The 21,238-nt window shown below is 34.7% G+C and overlaps 1 protein-coding gene across 2 annotated transcripts in view; it reads left to right on the forward strand.

Moving 5' to 3' along the window:
• Window positions 1-2,380: 2,380 nt before the first annotated feature.
• LOC145246865 (uncharacterized) overlaps window positions 2,381-21,238 on the forward strand; it is a 23,454-nt gene continuing 4,596 nt past the window's right edge. Inside the window, exons 1-2 of one of the 2 annotated variants that reach the window (XM_080108714.1) lie at window positions 2,381-4,046; window positions 9,317-9,396. In XM_080108714.1, the coding sequence (XP_079964840.1) occupies window positions 2,652-4,046; window positions 9,317-9,376 (1,455 nt within the window). In that variant the 5' untranslated portion in view covers window positions 2,381-2,651 and the 3' untranslated portion in view covers window positions 9,377-9,396. Of the gene's footprint in view, window positions 4,047-9,316; window positions 9,464-21,238 lie in introns of those variants that run through there. The other variant, XM_080108713.1, reaches the window with a different exon arrangement.

The following is a 21,238-nucleotide window of genomic DNA, read 5'->3' on the forward strand; positions in this document are numbered from 1 at the left end:
CCCTCAAATGAGACACAGATTCGCCAACTAAAATGTGACAACAGTATTCCATACATGATCTGATAGTAGATTTATGACGATAAATAATAGTCTTTGGTGTGAGCAAGTGTTTGGATCGAAAGAGCAGGAGAAGCAACGGATCTAATGTACGAACTCGGAAAGAGATTTGAGGGGAAAGAAAAGCCAAGAAATTTCGCAGTCGATATCTCCTCAAAAACAGGTGAGAAAATTAGGAAGAAAAGGGGTCACATTTACGATTGAAAGACAAGCTGAGTTTTAACAGGATTAATTGAAATAAAGCATTTTTTTTTTTTTTACCTTGACTCACAACCGAACCAAAGTCAACTTTCAGATCAGCTACATGGTCAAACAGATTCCAAAAAGAACCCTCAAATGGGACATAGATTCACCAGCCCAAATATGACAACAAATCACCATACGTGGTCTGATACTGATTTGTCGAGATAGAGAATAGTCTCAAGAAGAATGCAAAAAAGTGTTGAGAGCGATAGCGCAAACAGATTTTATCATTCCACCCTGTGTGTGTGTGTATATACATAAGGAACTCTGCCTTTTGGATTATTTTGGACCATTTGGAATTTACCTATCGGATTGAAATTTTAAATTCTACCGTTTTGGATTTTACCATTTTTGGATTTTTACCCTTCACCGGACTGTCCATTCATGTGAAATCTTTTTATTTTTATTTTTATTTTGCCTCCTGTTCCCCTTACCTCACCCTTTTTTTAACCAAGTAAGATCTGTGACTTACTTGTAGTTTCATTAAATACTTTTATATGCAAAATCCGATCCTGCATTTTGCTAATTCCTGCCCTCTGATGAGAAGGAGAGTATTTCTTCGAAACTCCACGGATTAAGGACTATCCACTTATCTTGTGTTTCCTTTTTTAAAATTAAATATGTTTTTAACTCTTTTTCAAGATGTTTTTTTTAACATGTTTTATTAATCATTTGTTCATATATATATATATATACACACACACACACAGGGTGGAATGATAAAATCTGTTTGCGCTACCGCTCTCAACACTTTCTTGCATTCTTATATATATATATATATATATATATATATATATATATATATATATATATACACACACACACACACACACACCAAGTTAAAGGTATTCGGGAGATAAAATCCATGAATTAAAACGAGGTTATTAAGAGCGCTCAATAAAAAAGAGCCAAATATATTATTTTATTTTTATTTATATAGACAAGTATTACATGCTAATGTTTTGGAGCAAATTGATTTATTAAAAAACAATCGTTCCTCATCAGGCGAGAGAAATAAAATTTATGCCTGTTATTCAAAGCATCTTGTCCTTAAATGAGACAGCGAAATATAGCGTTTTAATATTTTATTTTTTTATAAATAAAAATAAATATAAAAATGTAATACTTGTCTATATAAATAAAAATAAAATAATATATATATATATATATATATATATATATATATATATATATATATTACTAGCAGGGGCCCAGATTTGCTCAGGCATAAAATACGCTTTAATATATTTTTATTGGTCTATATTTCGAATATATTATTATAGAGTTGTGATTTCAAAAGTACAAAAAAAAAAAAATGCATTTGGGTGCCATCAGCTAGAATCGAAACCGAAACTGTAACATTCAAAGCTGGTGATATTACTACTGTACCAATGGGACACGTATATGAACTGGTTAAAAATAAACTAAGATGAATGTACAAAATGTATAACGATATTTTTTTTTTTCAATTTTAACCCATCTTTAATGCCTTAAAAACTATTTTAACTGGCAAAAGATCCATAAAAGAACAGTCCGTAAAAAAACCCAATCCTTTGAGGCCCCTTACGCTCCTCTGCAATTTTAGTTTCAGAGGAGATTGAGTTTGAAAATGTGGAGACAAACAGACAAACGTTTATACATTAGATTTTATATATCAGAAGAAAGGGGAGATAATTTTATGCAAAAAAAAACTGACATTGATAGATAAAACATCTGCAAACAATTGCATTTACTTGGCCTTCGGGACAAGATCAAAGGGTAGTATCTGTTCTTCAGATGCTGCATTTCAATTTCTTGTTCTCTGTCAGTGGAGGAGAAATCCTTCACGACTGAGACAATTTTTATTTTTGTTCCTGTTCTCCACGTTAAAAAACGACCCTGGTGTCTAACTCTGTCCCGTGGGGAGGCATAGTAAATAGGTACATTAGATTTTATATATCAGAAGAAGGGGAGATAATTTTATGCAAAAAAAAAACTGACATTGATAGATAAAACATCTGCAAACAATTGCAGCTGCTACTGCTGTATTCAAATAAATCCAGAATTTAGCAAACAAGCATTCATCCTTTATGACATCATCCACTTTCAAGTAATTTTTTTTTTCTTGATAATTATCATGATGTGTACCTGGTGACAAGCAAGAAAAACAACAAGCAAAATTCATCAAGTTTTAGCAGGCAACTCATGACCGGTCCAATGCGACTCAAGGTCAAGTTTCATGTGAGGTATGGAGGATATTATTGAGCACCACAAGAAGTGTGCTCATCACTCTGCAGCATTTAGTAATTACTATTATCGTAAAGAGAAAAAACGGTTAACAAGTTTATTTTTCGATTTGAATAGCTGACAAAATGCAGAACATCCGTGGCCGAGTGGTCGACCAGTTGAACCAAATGACCAACAAGATGTGCGACATTATATGCGACAACAATACTGAAGAATTCATAAAAGTCTTACGTGGCTTACCACATCCAAACGAGGTCTGTACAAATATTGGTGCAGGTGGCGAGACCCCAATCCACCTTGCCATCCGCAGAAACCGCATGCCTATTCTAGCTAACATCTTGAAGCTGGATGTGAACGTCAACTGCAGGAACAACAAGGGCTTCAGTCCCCTGCACTATGCTCTGATCTATGGCCACCTCAAATGGGCAGATATGCTTATAGGCAAAGGGGCGCAAATTAGTGACGTGTCACGAAAGAATGGAAAGACCCTGATGCATAAGCTGATATTTAACTACGACGCCGTACAGTTTCTGCTGAAAAAGGGTTCACCACCAGACCAGTGTGACGAGCACGGTAGGAGTTGCCTTCACCACGCGGTACCGATGGGAAATGTTGCTATCGTGCAATTGCTTCTTGATCACGGTGCATCCACCAACTTGTTAGACAAGTTTTCGCAGTCACCGCTGCACCTGTGCATCATGTTCAACTACCCAGAGATCTCCAAGGTTCTAATAAATCAGGGCGCAAACGTGAACCTATATGACGAAACCGGCAGAACTTTGCTCCAGTGCGCCATTCTTGCTAGCAACATCGAGATCACGAAACAGATTCTCAGCCGCAGCATTCTGACGATGGACAGCAAAGAGAAGTTGCTTGGGCAAACCCCTCTTCATTATGCCTGCCAGGTGAACTGCTACCCTATTGTAAAGCTCCTCATCAGTTACGGGGCGGAAGTGAATTTCTCAAACATGTGCAACGAGACTCCGCTGCACATCGCGTCGTTGGTCGGCGAGGCAAAGATCGTGAAACTAATCATCGACAATATGGTACGCATGGACCGGAAGAAAACAATGCCCGGTAAAAAACGAGGGGAGACACCTGCTGACCATGGTCAGCGAAGAGTTGACGCTCTCCTCGCAGGAAATGCAGGACGTGTGGACAAGAAAACAATTATAGGCAAAACAGCACTGATGATCGCTATCGAGCATGGTCACCGAAAGGTAGTTGACATCCTGCTTGCAGCTAAGGCAAACGTTAATGCCAGAGATATCCTTGGTTTCACTCCGTTGCATTACGCTGTAGAGAAGAAGCAATCCTGTTTCTTGGGTCTTCTGGTTGAACACGGCGCAGACGTCAATGCTGCTGATAATGAGCAGAAGACACCCCTTCACCATGCAATCATCGCCAGAAATGACGTCATTGGTGATGACCTCATTAGTCTCGGCGCGGATGTTGATATAGTGGATGATACCCAACTTAAGCCGATGGATTACAAAAAACTCAGGGTTTTAAATTTCCAGGTATGTCTTCTCTTTTGGTTTATGTTTTGCTTGTAATGCCATTCCTGGCTACAGATAGTGTATTTTAACAACAATCTATATATTAACTAACTGGACACCCGGCATTGCCCGGTTTTACAATACACTTAAACATGATATTTTAATTTATGCAGATTGCATATGTATTATTATAGAATCAATCCTTTATTGATTATTATATACTAACCTGTGTGCCCAGCGTTGCCAGGGTGTTTGGAAGTGTGTGTCGAGCAAAAAAAAAAAAAGGTAGGTAGGCAGGCTTGAACCCGTACTACGAAGGATGAAAAGAACGTGAAAGAAAAGAAAGTGATGTCTTTGCCGTTGCACTCATAGCCAAATCAGAAGTGGGGAAGGTTTAAATTAAGGCTAGTCAATCAAAAAGAGAGGATGATTTTCGAAAATATCAGCAAAAAAAAGTGACCTCTCCTTGTAGAAAAGTGCTCAGTTTTGAGTGAAGGAATTAATGTTTTAAGCCAATTTTTGTATATTTGTCGTCCGAAGGGTCGAACTTCAAAATGATAACAATCTTGTGAAAATCCGTCGCCTCTGTAAAAAGTTTTAGGCAGACATACAAACATACATACATGCATTTAAACAGACAGGTGAGATTTATATTATAGATTATGAGGAATAATTTGCTTGGTGGACTAATTCACAAAAAAATGAAATAAAAGAAATAATAATGATAATGTCGTTCATCAAATTCCGTCTGTGTTTGTTTACAATATCACGTCAGCTGATACTTACGTACAACAATGAATGCCCTGGAAAAGTCACTTCTGATTAGTGGTTAGTTTTGAAATATGAAAATGAAGAAATGGTTTGCAGGGATTTTAAATGGTACCTCTTCTTTTATCATAAACTGAACTCATTAATGGGAAAATAAAACAAAATTAAATAATAAGATACACCCAGGTTTGAAATGGGGATCATTTGATCTGTAGTCTTATACTCTACCGTTCCATTTTTTTTTTTTTAAGAAGAAACGGTTTATTGAGAATTGAACCTCCCTTGATTTGCTGAGGATTATCTCCCTTGGCCGGTGTAACTGAAAAAATATTCCCCCTGTAAACAATTTTTTAATCTATAAGAAAAAAAGACTATTTTAAGGATTGGATTTTTTCAATTTTCGATACTTATCAGATAAATTTCTGTACAAAACATATCTAAGAACACTGCCAGACATATAAATTAACTTTGTGCAAAATTTGCATAAGATATGCTCAGACGTTTCGGAACCTATGAGGAAGGAATTCTCACACACACACACACACACACACACACAAAGTGATTTTTATATACATTTAATGTACGGATATGTGTCACGGTTTCCAGATTATAAACTATTCGATTGCTTTTCAGACTTTCTATCTGTTCTAAAAACAATTAAAAATGAAAAGATAAACAGTTCTCTAATTGCAAAATTACTCAACGAACCAACGCAAATAAACAGCCAAAAAGCAATTAATTTCTGCTAGATACCGAGCCATACGAGTATCAATGTTTTTTTTTTTTTTTACACAAGAATCACCACTTATCAAGGCCTAGAGGCCACTCAAGGATAAGTGTTAATGGGTATACCTAAGCCAATGTGATTTTAGCGTAGTAAATATAAGTAGTGGGAATTTTGTAAATTGGATTATTTAGGGGGGGGCGGTTAATCAAGAACTTGTTTACATTGGACTTGAAGACAATCAAATTGTAGTCAGCTGGAAAGCAGGCAATCGGAAGAGACTTCCACAGGCGTGCAGTTATAGGAAATAAGCTTTGTTCATGGAATCTACATTTAGGTTGAGGCACAGATAAAAAGTGTTGGGAAAAATTATTGATAGTGGTTTTGGCTAGACGAGTGTTTTCATGAACGTTTGGCTAGGGGGATCATAGATTGAAGCTCAGACGAGCACTGTTTTGATTGGACTATTGTTCTCATCTTGAATGTTATTTGTGCAATGTCCTGGTCAGTGTAACCTCCGACCTTTGTTAGTTGCCATCTTGAAAAAGAAAGCAGAAAACTTACTCGCTCTAGATTGTTTCGTATTCTTGGAGTTGTTTTGTTTTCACCGTGGTTTCGTATCAAATGTAATAAATTAGCTGATTCAGCAGCTGAAATTGCCTTAAACATCTCGAATGATTCAAATTTTTAAATTCCCTACTGATACCTTAAAGGATATATAAATTTTACACGATGAAAAAAAATGGCAAACTTACTGGAATGAATTTCCCAGCATAAAAATTATACGAAATAATATCAAAAATTAAAAAGCATGAAACAAAAAAGACAAATTTTAATCCACTCATATCTCTTGAGAAAAGAAAATTAACCCATTTGTATCCGCCAACTCACAGTTAAACATATTTTGACTGCACGGATTTTGTAACAACGTAGGATAATGTTAGATATTGGCAGGGCAATGCTGAAACGTGTACTGGTCACCGATTATCATGATTATTCAAGTTAAAAAATTTTGTCAACTAAAATATGTTTTAGAATAATGAAACTATTTTGAATAAATATTTATTTATGGGGAGGCTTCATGTTTTGACAAGCTTCTGGGCTTGACCTTTACTCCCGATCTGAAATGAACACATATATCAAATCCATTGCCAAGGTCACTGGAAAAATGGTGGGATCCTTCTACCGCTCCAGTAGATATCTCCCTCCTGATACAATTCTCTACCTATATAAAAGCCAGGTACGGCCAACGATGGAGTACTGTTGCCACATCTGGGCAGGAGCTGCTAGAAGCAGCTTGTCCTACCGTGATAGAGTTCAAAATAAACTTTATAGCTTAGTGAGGGTTGCCCTTTTCACTTCCCTGCAACCTCTTTCCCACAGAAGAGACGTTTCAAGCCTGTCTCTGCTTTATCGTTATTTTCATGGCAAGTGCTCGACTGAGCTTCAATCTACGGACCCCCCTCGCCAAACTTTCATGAAAAACACTCGTCTAGCCAAAACTACTATCAATAATTTCCCACACTCTTTATCTGTGCCTAAACCTAAATGTAGATTCCACGAACAAAGCTTCTTTCTTAGAACTGCACGCCTGTGGAACTCTCTTCCATTTGCCTGCTTTCCAGCTGACTACAATCTGATTGTCTTCAAGTCCAACGTAAACAAGTTCTTGATGAACATCATTTAGAAGGAGAGATGGTCTTTTTGAGATACATGGAGATTAGTTGAGTCAGTCGGAGTCGAGAGAGAGACAGAGACGGTCTTCAGATCATGATGGTTCCGAGTAGAGAAGGTCAGAAATGGTGATAGTGAGAATCAGCATTGCAACTTTCCAAAAGGTTAAAAAAAAAAAACACTCTGGAATAAAATGTTGCCGAAAATAAAGCCCGAGGTTTTGTCTTGGGGAGAATTTCCATTGCAACTTCCCGTCAAACAAGACCAAAGGTGGACCAGATATGTTCCCGATTGGTCAAATGTTTAAACCCCAAATAAGCCTTATTTGGTATTTATGTATATTCTGGGCCCGTCATAAGCTCTATTTAAATGTACATACACACACAACGGACTCTAGACAGACAATCACAATATTAGATGACACTCTTTTTATTGTTATAGCAAAGACACTGTTATTTATACCACTAGACGATGCATGAATACAGACACATATGTATATACAAGACACACGCATATATAGATATTTATACACTAGTGATGGGACAATTCCAATATTTGTCCCAATTCTTATACAACTAACGATTCTGTGTTAAATTCCCGATTCTGATACAATTACCGATTCCTATTCCGATTCTTTATAAATCTCTAACTATTTAACTATAAGATTGTTATTTTCCCCGATTTCTGTAAAAAAAAAAAAAAAAAAAAAAAAACACATGTTAAATATGCAGATATTTTCCTAAACGTCAAAATACACTTGTGGAGGATGATCTATCGATTTTAGCTTTACTGGTAATTTAAAAATCAATAAATATTTATTATTTTATCACCATTATTTTATTACCAGCAATGGATAATTTTTGCTTCAAACAAAATCAAATAAAAAAACAATTAAAAGAATCGTTTTGCCATCGGAAAATAGGCACTAATTTTTCCGATTCCAATACCGATTCTGATACCCCCAAATCTTCTGATTTTTCCGATTCCCGCTTCGATTGCGATTAATCATCCCAACACTAATACACACCAACCTCTGCACGACAATAGCTTCTATAAAAAAAATATATATTAAGGATTTATTTGATAAAAAGAACCCCCACATCATATTTCTATACCTTAAAAAAAATGGCTTTTATCAAAAAATCTAAAAAACATATCACTGATGTGTCAACTAGAACACAGGGTAAAGGTCTTCTGAATCCATAGATACTTGGTATAAAATGACACAAAGATGAGTTGCAGCTGCAGTTGAACACCACAATGACTTTATATACTTGGTATAAAATGACACAAAGTGTTCACATGTCATAAAACTTAATAAAACAAAACAATAAAAGCCAAGTACGTCCAAGGATGGAATACTGTTACCATATCTGGGCAGGAGCTCCAAAAAACAGCCTATCCTGCCTTGACAGAGTACAAAATAGACTTCGTGGCTTAGTGGGGGATGCCCTTTTCTCTACCCTGCAACCTCTCTCCCACAGAAGAGACGTTGCGAGCCTATCCTTGTTTTATCGTTATTTTCATGGCAGGTGCTAGTCTGAACTCCAATCTCTGGTCCCCCCTCGCCAATCTTTCACGAAAAACACTCGTCTAGCCGAATCCACTGTGAAAAATTTCCCCCACTCTTTATCTGTGCCTAAATCAAAACGTGGATTCCATGAACAAAGCTTCTTTCTTAGAACTGCACGCCTGTGGAACTCTGTTCCGTCTGCCTGCTTCCCACCGGACTACAACTTGGATGTCTTCAAGTCCAATGTTAACAAATTCCTAATGAACCGCCCCCTTAAGTAAACACTTCATCAAATCTCCACACTAACGTAATGTACTTGCAATAACCCTTATCCCTGAGTGGCTTCCGGGCCTTAATAAGTGATAAGTGGTGATCACTGTGTAAAAAAAAAAAAATTTTTAAACTAGACAGCTCCACTAGTTTATGAACAATGGTGATGAGTTGCAGCTGCAGTTGAACACCACAATGACTTTATCTTCCTTTTGCTTTCAGAATACTTGAAAATTTTAGAACACATATTTAAGTCAGCCCCTCCCAATGAAATTTAAATTGAAAACTTGGATTTCTTTTTTTAATTCATTTTTTTTTTCTTGTTGTTGATATCTCTTTTAGATCAAACCCAGGAACAAATTCCAAGAACTCTTCCAGAAATTCAAGGAATCCAGAAAATAGTCAGCGCCATTGTTCAGACGGTTAGCCATTTCTTTTTCAAAGAATTTGTTAATGAATATTTGAAAATAAATATGTCTTCGTATTAAATCATGTTTTTTTTTTTTTTGTTGCTTATTGCTTTTTTTAATTCAGTAAACAAAATGGATTTTCTTTATGTTACGTTTTGTTAATAGAACTTTGGTACAATAATAAAGCGCCCTTTTTGGGAACTGGAGTTTCTCACAATGATGTGTGGGTGGGGGGACTTATACCGGACTTTCTTGTGGCGAGACACGTAGTATCAAATAGGTTTTATTAAAACATAGCAGAGATATGGAAACATAGTGGATTTCGTCAATCAAATTAATCCTATATATATATATATATATATATATATATATATATATATATATATATATATACTAGCATGGGTGCCTGGCGTTGCCCGGGTGTTTGGTGTTGAGCAAAAATAATAAATAAATAAAAGTGGTAGGCTCGAACCCGTACCGTGAAGGAGGAAAAGAAGGTGAAAAAAAACGTAATGTCTTTGCTGTTACGACTACTGCCAAACCGGAAGTGACGTAGATTTAAATTAAGGCTAGACACTCGAAAAGAGGGGATGACTTTCGAAAATATCGGCGAAAAAAGTGACCCCTCCCTGTAGAAAAGTGCCCAGTTGAGGATGAAGAAATTAATGTTTTTTAGCCAATTTTTCGGTATTTGTCGTCTAAAGGGTCGAGCTTCAAAACAATACTGATCTTGTGAAAATCCGTTGCCTCAATCGAAAGTTTTAGGAAGACATGCAAACATACATACATACATTTATATTTTGGTAGCTCAAATTTTCGACCCAACCCGATTAAAAAGCTTGCCCAATCTCCGAACACCCTTTATGCAAATTTTCAAATGTTTAGACCAGAAATTGTCTGAGTAATTTGGTAGAGACCGCAGAGGTCAAAAATTTTTTAACTTTGACTCCTATTATCACCCCTTAGCATTTATTGTTTTGGTCTCAAATAAAGTTATTAAGTTAGATCCATGTCCAAGGAACCTATATCTAAAATTTCAAGTGTTTAGACCCAAAATTGGCGGAGGAGTTTGGTAGAGTTTTCAAAGGTTAAATTGTTGAACTTTGATCAAATTTCTGGTCGAAAACTGATTACAAAGATTTTCCCAAATCTCCATACCTTGTATCTCAAATTTCGAGTCTGTAGACGTAAAATTAACAGAGTTATTGCGTAGGGAAATGTACAGAGAAACAGACAAACACACAGATACGCAGACACGTTCACTTTTATATATAGAATAGATAGACTAGCATTTTGGCCCAGCGTTGCACGGGTGTTTGGAGGTGTATGTTTAGCAAAAAAAAAAAAAAAAAAAAGCGATCAATTTTTTTAATTAACTATTATGACCCCTTACCATTTATTGTTTTGGGCTCAAATCAAGTAATTAAGTTAGATCCATGTCCAAGGAACCTATATCTGAAACTTCAAGTGTTTAGACCCAAAATTGGCGGAGGAGTTCGGTAGAGTTCTCAAAGGTCAAATCGTTGAATTTTTACCCCTTAACAGCTAAATTTCTGCTCGAAAACGTATTACAAAGATTTTTCCTAATCTCAGTACCTTGTATATCAAATTTCGAGTCTGTAGACTGAAAATTGACAGAGTTATTGCGTAGGGAAATGTACACAGACACACAGACACGTTCACTTTTATAGATATACTAGTATTCCAGCCTGGCGTTGCCCGGGTGTTTGAAGGTGTACGTTGAGCAAAAAAAAATAAATAAAAAAAAGCGATCAATTTTTTTAACTTTATACCCCTATTATGACCCCTTAACATCTATTGTTGGACTCAAATCGAGTTATTAAGTTAGTTCCATGTCCAAGGAACCTATATCTAAAATTTCAAGTGTTTAGACCCAAAATTGGCGGAGGAGTTTGGTAGAGTTCTCAAAGATCAAATCGTTGAACTTTGAACCCTTAACAGCCCAACTTCTGGCCGAAATTTGATTACAAAGATTTTCCCAAATCTCAATACCCTGTATATCAAATTTCGAGTCTGTAGACTGAAAATTGGCAGAGTTATTGCATTGGAAAATGTACACACACACACACACGTTCACTTTTATATAGATTAGCATTTCAGCCCGGCGTTGCCCTGGTGTTTGGAGGTGTATACTGAGCAAAAAAAACAAAAACAAAACGGTCAATATTTTTAACTTTGACCCCTATTATGACCCCTTAAAATTTATTGTTTTGGGCTCAAATAAAGTAATTAAGTTAGATCCATGTCCAAGGAACCTATATCTAAAATTTCACGTGTTTAGACCGAAAATTGTCGGAGGAGTTTAGTAGAGTTCTCAAAGGTCAAATCGTTGAACTTTGAACCCTTAACAGCCCAACTTCTGGCCGAAAACCGATCACATCAATTTTTCCAAATCTCAGTACACTATATATCAAATTTCGAGTCTGTAGACAAAAAATTGAGAGAGTTATTGCGTAGGGAAATGTATAACAATTTTTTGTTTACTGTAAAGATTTTACACAAATAATATGCAAGTATAAATCATGTAGAATATCTACATGAATATAATTACACGTAATAGTTAACTAAAGATGATCATCCCATAAGAAAACCGAAAATCTAATAGGGAATTAATTAAAATGAATGTTTAAAAGAATATGCAAATTAGCTAGATCTTTTGCTAGTGAATGCATTTCCACAACCCATATATAAGAAAATTTTATTTTCTTTTTAAATAAATAGAAAAGAGGGTTTTTAATATACACACAAAAGAGAAAGTATAGATAGGTATCTATTTATATATGTATATTTATATATATATATTAGATAAATAGATTTTGAGAACTAATTAATCCTAGGCTCTAAAAATCCACAGAGATTAGACCATTCCTGTAATGACCCTGATTCTGTTGATTGCAATATAATGATGCTTTTGTACAGTTATAGAGGGGTACACCTTCCCAGGCTTTGGATTCTCTCTTGGAGAAGGGTTTAGTGTATTGCTAACCACTTGAGGCGCTCTTATCAGGGAATGCTGACGGGGCTGTCTAGATACATTTTGCAGGTCAGAGTGCCGCCTCCTTGCGGGGCACTGACTTCTTAATCCTGCTTTCCGACCCTGGTGTCGAAGTTCTTGCAGTGGGCGAGAACTAAATACCTTTAGTAGATAAATATCGTGATTTTAAGTAATTTTTGCAAATATTTCATAATTAAGAACAATATATATTTTGTCGCACTATATATATATAAATTATTTAATGAATGTAAGAAAATGATTCCTTATAACAAAATCAAATTTAAAAAATCCAATACATTTCCAAGATGTTCTTGACAAAATCAAATCAAAAAATATCCAAGATAAAAAATAAAATTAAAAAAAACATTCAATAAATTTCCAAGATTACCTTGACAAAATTAAAAAAAAAACAACCCTTTTCTACTAGATTGTGGACATATCAAGTTTAGAGAAGCCTTAGCAGCACCCTCCATACATGATGAATTTCCTTCGGTTGCTTGGAGACTGGATATAAACACCTGTCAAGAATCCATTCTCTACAATAAGTCTGACAGGTGCGGTACCAGGAACTGGCCTCGTACCTATCGGACTGAGGTACACCACCTGGGTAGTACCTAGGAGGTCCACCCTTCCAGGCCTTGCCACCCAGTTTTCGGGTAGAGTAAGTTATTGCTTACTGCCTGAAGCACCCCTACTGGAGAATGCCGACAGGGCTGTGCAGGCAATTTTTGTTAGGCCAGAATGTCTCCGCTTTAGGATCGCTAGCTTGAACACGTCATGTTCTGACCTTGTGTCACATTATGCTGCGGTGGAAAGCATATTAAATATCTACCCTCAGCGGCACCACCCTGCATGTGGCAACAGAATAAATGATGCATCTACGAATGTGCCTATTTGATGAACTTCCGAATTCTTCCCAATAATTTCGACGCCCGGCGCCATTAATCTCATTTGCTGGAGGAGAAAGAAGAAATTGGCTCCACTTTTCTCTCCAACACTAAAATCGATTTCTCCGATTGATTTCATCAATGTTAGTTATTATCAATGATTGGTGATTGAAGGAAACGCAAATCACACACTCTGGCGCATATCAATAATTTAGTCTCTTCGTGGAGACAAAATCAATAGGAATAAACTAGCTCTATAGAAATGTATGCAAAAATCAAAGGGAATAGATAAGATATTCCAACAGACACTATTCTACAATTGAACTATAAACAATAAACATACAGAGTGGTGGAACGATACAGTTGCCGTCCTAACGAAAACAACACTACAGCTTTATTTTAAAACTTTTATTGGAAAAAATCAATTCAGTAACTTGATTATGTAGTAGAGCTGACATCTATTCAATTTAGCCGCTTTCAGTCTGAATCACCATCTTGATATGGGTCCAGACCTGGGATTTGTATACAACTGGCCAACTAGTAGATGGTCTGCAACAAAAAAAAAAAAACCAGTCTTCATCAAATGGAAATGGAATCATGTTGTCTTTTCTAGAAATTGGCGAATTAGATGCAGTTTTATTTGCCAGCTTAAATGCTATTTATGCCCAACTTTTATTTTTAAACAACACGCACACACGCACACACATATATATAATTATTACAATAATTTTAATTTCATATATATATTTTAATTTTGTTTGTCCATCCTTTGAAACTGATTTATAATTTGAAATTATTAATCTTTATACGCAATAGACACACACACACACACACACACACACACACACACACACACACATATTTGTAGTCATCGACGTACAGTCCTGTTTCGTTGTATCACAACTCATCAGTGCTGCTAGACTTGCACTTCTTCCAAGCCGAGGATTGAACCTAGAACAATCGTGTTGATAGTAAGCAGTTCTACCGATCGACCCACGGGAGTGGTGCCCACAAATAACCTCGCCAAATGTTTATTTTAAACAAATCTTTGTCCACCACTTTTATAGTGCTCAAGCCGTTCATTTATAAACAAACAGTGAGCCTCGCATTTTTCAGCCAATTAAGTAGCGAGTGAGTTTATTTACGATAGTGTTCTATCCAAAGAGGGGGGCTTAGAATATATTTATAGTCATTGACATACAGTCCTGTTTTGTTGTACCAGAATTCATCAGTGCTGCTAGACTAGCACCTCTCCCAAGCCGAGGATTGAACCTAGAATAATCTCATTGATAGTCAGCAGTTCTACCGATCGACCCACGGGTGTTAATCTTAATGGATGCTACAAATAAAAGATAACTCTGTATAAAGCATCTTAGTGTGACCTTTTCAAATTAAAAATGGCGGATTGTGCATATTATTATATTAGTGGAAAAATTTTTTTTTTCTGAAAATATTCAGCAATAGGTGGGTTTTTTTTTGTAAACCAGAACAACCATCCATTTTATATACAATTCAGACTTAGTAATTAATAATTCTTTGATGTATGACTATGAAGAAACATTAGTGGAATGGCCTTCTACTCATGCAGGCCATGCTCAACTAGTTATTATGCTTAATTAACAATGTAAACATTACAACATGACAATAGTGGAATGGCCTTCTACTTATGTAGGCCACGCTGGACTAAGTTATTATTCTTGATCAACAGCATTAAAATTACAATGTGACATTAGGGGAACAGCCTTCTACTTATGTAGGTCACGCTCAATTAAGTTGTGTTTGATCAACAACATAAACATTACAAAATCACATTAGTAGAATGGCCTTCTACTTATGTAGGTCGCGCTCAATTATGTTGTGCTTGATCAACAACATGAACATTACTAAATCACATTAGTGGAATGGCCATCTACTTATGTAGGTCGCGCTCAATTAGGTTGTGCTTGATCAACAACATAAACATTACAAAATCACATTAGTAGAATGGCCTTCTACTTATGTAGGTCGCACTCAATTAAGTTGTGTTTGATCAACAACATAAACATTACAAAATCACATTAGTAGAATGGCCTTCTACTTATGTAGGTCGCGCTCAATTAAGTTGTGCTTGATCAACAACATAAACATTACAAAATCACATTAGTAGAATGGCCTTCTACTTATGTAGGTCACGCTCAATTAAGTTGTGTTTGATCAACAACATAAACATTACAAAATCACATTAGTAGAATGGCCTTCTACTTATGTAGGTCGCGCTCAATTATGTTGTGCTTGATCAACAACATGAACATTACAAAATCACATTAGTTGAATGGCCTTCTACTTATGTAGGTCGCGCTCAATTAAGTTGTGCTTGATCAACAACGTAAACATTACTAAATCACATTAGTGGAATGGCCATCTACTTATGTAGGTCGCGCTCAATTAGGTTGTGCTTGATCAACAACATAAACATTACAAAATCACATTAGTAGAATGGCCTTCTACTTATGTAGGTCGCACTCAATTAAGTTGTGTTTGATCAACAACATAAACATTACAAAATCACATTAGTGGAACAGCCTTCTACTTATGTAGGTCGCGCTCAATTAAGTTGTGCTTGATCAACAACATAAACATTACAAAATCACATTAGTGGAACAGCCTTCTACTTATGTAGGTCGCACTCAATTAAGTTGTGCTTGATCAACAACATAAACATTACAAAATCACATTAGTGGAATGGCCTTCTACTTATGTAGGTCACGCTCAATTAAGTTGTGTTTGATCAACAACATAAACATTACAAAATCACATTAGTAGAATGGCCTTCTACTTATGTAGGTCACGCTCAATTAAGTTGTGTTTGATCAACAACATAAACATTACAAAATCACATTAGTGGAACAGCCTTCTACTTATGTAGGTCGCACTCAATTAAGTTGTGCTTGATCAACAACATAAACATTACAAAATCACATTAGTGGAACAGCCTTCTACTTATGTAGGTCGCACTCAATTAAGTTGTGCTTGATCAACAACATAAACATTACAAAATCACATTAGTGGAATGGCCTTCTACTTATGTAGGTCACGCTCAATTAAGTTCTGCTTGATCAACAACATAAACATTACAAAATCACATTAGTAGAATGGCCTTCTACTTATGTAGGTCGCACTCAATTAAGTTGTGCTTGATCAACAACATAAACATTAAAAAATCACATTAGTAGAATGGCCTTCTACTTATGTAGGTCGCGCTCAATTAAGTTGTGTTTGATCAACAACGTAAACATTACAAAATCACATTAGTTGAACAGCCTTCTACTTATGTAGGTCGCACTCAATTAAGTTGTGCTTGATCAACAACATAAACATTACAAAATCACATTAGTGGAACAGCCTTCTACTTATGTAGGTCGCACTCAATTAAGTTGTGCTTGATCAACAACATAAACATTACAAAATCACATTAGTGGAATGGCCTTCTACTTATGTAGGTCACGCTCAATTAAGTTCTGCTTGATCAACAACATAAACATTACAAAATCACATTAGTGGAACAGCCTTCTACTTATGTAGGTCGCACTCAATTAAGTTGTGCTTGATCAACAATCATTACAAAATCACATTAGTTGAACGGCCTTCTACTTATGTAGGTCGCGCTCAATTAAGTTGTGCTTGATCAACAACATAAACATTACAAAATCACATTAGTAGAATGGCCATCTACTTATGTAGGTCACGCTCAATTAAGTTGTGTTTGATCAACAACATAAACATTACAAAATCACATTAGTAGAATGGCCTTCTACTTATGTAGGTCGCGCTCAATTAAGTTGTGCTTGATCAACAATGTAAACATTACAAAATCACATTAGTAGAATGGCCTTCTACTTATGTAGGTCGCGCTCAATTAAGTTGTGCTTGATCAACAACATAAACATTACAAAATCACATTAGTAGAATGGCCTTCTACTTATGTAGGTCGCGCTCAATTAAGTTTTGCTTGATCAACAATCATTACAAAATCACATTAGTTGAACGGCCTTCTACTTATGTAGGTCGCGCTCAATTAAGTTGTGCTTGATCAACAACGTAAACATTACAAAATAGTGAAACGGCCTTCTACTTATGTAGGTCGCACTCGACTAAATTATTATGCTTGACCAGCAACATTAACATTACTAAGTTACCATAGTGAAACAGACTTCTACTTATGTAGACCACGCTCGACTAGGTTATTATGCTTGATCAACAACATTAACATTACAACGTGAGAATAGTGGAACGGCCTTCTACTTATGCAGACCATGTTCAACAAAGTTGTTATGATTAACAACATTAACGTTACAACGTGACTTTAGTGAAATGGTTTTCTATTCATATAACCCTAACGCTCAATTAAGTTATGCTTTATCAACAACGTTAATATTACAAGATGACAATAGTGACTTCTACTTATGTAGGTCACGCTTGACTAAGTTAATTTGCTTCGTTAGCATAATTCCGGGGGAACTTTTTATTATGTTTTTATATCTTGTTACGTCATCATATCCGTCGTACCCAGCCGATTTGAGGTAGAGTAACATATTTGCTTGCTATGGTAACGAACAGCCAATCAGAAAAAAAAAAAACGTCTCTCCGTTCCTTACGGATTTTGAGAACTTTATAACACCAGTAATTTTATCATAACTTTTGTTTTACTGAACGAGAATTCAATTCTTTTTAATATAGTCAGGAAGCCTATGAACTGTAAAACTTGTTTGAAATTTGGTTGTAAAATTAGTGAGCGGTGGAGATTTACAGCTTTTCTAAATAAATAAAACTAACACTTAACCATATATTCACACCTTACCATGTTTGAATTGTATATATATATATATATATATATATATATATATATATATCTTCTTCTGTCTATCTATACTCCTATAAATTCGTTTTTCGTTTGTGTTATTGATATTCATGTTAAAACCTCTATTCTCTATTTATTTTAAAAGAAAATACAATTTTCTGATATCTGGGTTATGGAATTGCATTCACTAGCAAAAGATCTAGCTAATTTGCATATTCTTTTAAATATTCACTTAAATTAATTCTCTATTAATTGATTAGGTTTTCAAATGGAATAATCATCTTTAGTTAACTATTACGTGTAATTGTATTCATGCAAGTATTCTACATGATTTATACTTGCATAATATTTGCGTAAAAACTTTATAGTAAACACAAAATTGTTTCCATATATATTTATGTATACGTATATATTTTTGTTGAACAAATTTTGCCTACCAAACTCCTCCTAGAATTTTTGGTCTACAGACATGAAACTTCATATATAAGGCATTTGAATCCATGCAAAACTTTATATTTGGGTTTTAGCCCGGAAAAATCGGGGCAAAAGTGTGAAAATTTAAAAAAAAATGAAATTTGCCAGGTGAAGGTCGAACGCCAGCATTACGAATGCATGACGTAGTAGCTAATAGTTCATGTTTTAATTTTTAGCCTTTCAGCAAACATGTTTTCTTAGCCTAGACATTGACGGCAGAGGCAAAATAAATCGTGAGCTGAACGTTTTGGTTTCGATTCTCGGTGGTGACGCATGGGTCTTCTTTTTAATACTTTTTAAATCATTACTATATATCGCATCCGATCTATCTATCTATCTATATATCTATAAAAGTGAAAATGTCTGTCTGTCTTTTCTCTATGGTAGTTAAGGAAGACTATTATAGAGAAAGGCATTACTTTACATATTCACACTTTTTAATATATACATATGCATATCACCTTATGAACAGTACATAGGGCCCTAGCAAAGCCGGGCAGAACTGATAGTATATATATATATATATATATATATATATATATATATATATATATATATATATATATATATATATATATATAAGTGAAAGTGTTTGTGTGTGTGTGTGTGTACATTTCCCTACGCAATAACTCTCTCAATTTTTAGTCTACAGACTCGAAATTTGATATATATGGTACTGAGATTGGGGAAATCGATGTGATCGGTTTTTGGCCAGAAATTTGGCTATTAAAGGGTCAAAGTTAAACGATTTGACCTTTGAGAACTCTACCAAAATCCTCTGACAATTTTGGGTCTAAACACTTGACATTTTACATATTGGTTCCTTGGACATAGATCTAACTTAATAACTTGATTTGAGCCAAAAAAATAAATGATTAAGGGGTCATAATAGGTGTCAAAGTTAAAAAAATTACCGTTTTTTTTTTTTTTGTTTTTTTTTTGCTCAGCATACACCTCCAAACACCTGGGTAACGCTGGGCCGAAATACTAGTACATATATATATATATATATATATATATATATATATATATATATATATATATATATATATATATATATATATAAACAGAGATGTGTGTGCCACAGACGATTTCTGATTGGTTAATCCAATAATCACATCTCCTAAAAAACTATGGTTCCTACGCTCTTAAATTTACCATAAAATATTATGGCCTTATTTATTGTCCATCTTGGAAGGGTTTATTTTTTTTCTAACTTGCCATTTACAAATTACAAAATTACGAAACTTCCAACCTACAACACCACGTCCGCCATTCTGGCGCTAGCCGCAGACACGTACACACAACACGAAAACAAACGCTGTCCTACCCAGCACATGCGCACACACGCACACACACACACACACGTTCACTGCCGTCCTCTTTAAAACATGTTCTTTTGAAGAGACGATTTTTAAAGCTGTTGACACACATGTTTTGAACATCTAGCAAAAATTAATTTTCCTGAAATTTTTCAATATTTAAAAATAAATTATGCCGGCTGATAAAACTTTAAAACTTCTTTTTAAAGCTAGAAAGATAAAAATTAAAAATACTTATTTTATATATATATATATATATATATATATATATATATATATATATATATATATATATATGAAACTAAACTAAAAAAAAAAACACGCGTTCACTCGTGGTCTTAAGTTTATTTCGGGCTTGTATTACTGTACACATAGATTCGAAAAATATATAACAAACAAATGCTATCAAAGGCAAGATAAGTTACTTTTCTACTAAACTGGATATATTTTTCGTGTTTTTTATTCAATGTAACATATTTATTCAGCTCGAAAACCATACAGTGTTTACCGATGTATTGGAAAATTCAAGATGGCGCCTCACTCCCTCTTTAACACGGTAAGTATGGGAAAAGATGTTATAAATAAAAAACTAGAAAAAATACTATTAAAAACCCGCCGAATATATGTCAACCTATGTCACGGTAACATATATTGAGCGAGTTTTTAACAGTATTTTATCCAGTTTTTTATTTATAAGACCTTTTCCCAAACTTACCGTGTTAAAGAGGGAGTCAGACGCCATCTTGAATTTTCTAATACATCGGTAAACACTGTATCGTTTTCGAGCTGAATAAACATGTTATATTGAATAAAAATACGAAAAATATATCCAGTTTGGTAGAAAAGTAACTTATCTTGCCTTTGATAACATTTATTTGTTATATATTTGTTTTTTGACAACTTTTTCGAATCTATGTGTACAGTAATACAAACCCAAACATTCATTTTGATTTTAAAAAATTCATTTTGATTAAAAAAAATAGTTTAATTTTAATATTTGTTTATTGTCTTAACTCATATCAAATGTTTTGTTTGTGTTCTGCTTCAAATATTCATAATCTTATATGCATAATTTTCATTTAATTATATTAAATAAATTTCAAGTTTACTACAAATCAAATCGTGTTCCTTCACTTTTTTAAAATGTAATTTATAAGTAATTAAAGAACGCGTTCTAATCTTTAAAATCTATAATACAACGAAATATTCAATTGCTTATAATACTTAAACAAACAACTTGTGTTTTTTTTAATTATTTTTTTATTATTAATATTAGATGAGTTTCAGTATAAATCATCGTGCTCTTTATTTCAATCCA

The sequence above is a fragment of the Euprymna scolopes genome, chromosome 24, assembly GCF_053919585.1.
Source record: "Euprymna scolopes isolate OS-2025 chromosome 24, ASM5391958v1, whole genome shotgun sequence".
Lineage (NCBI taxonomy): Eukaryota > Metazoa > Mollusca > Cephalopoda > Sepiida > Sepiolidae > Euprymna > Euprymna scolopes.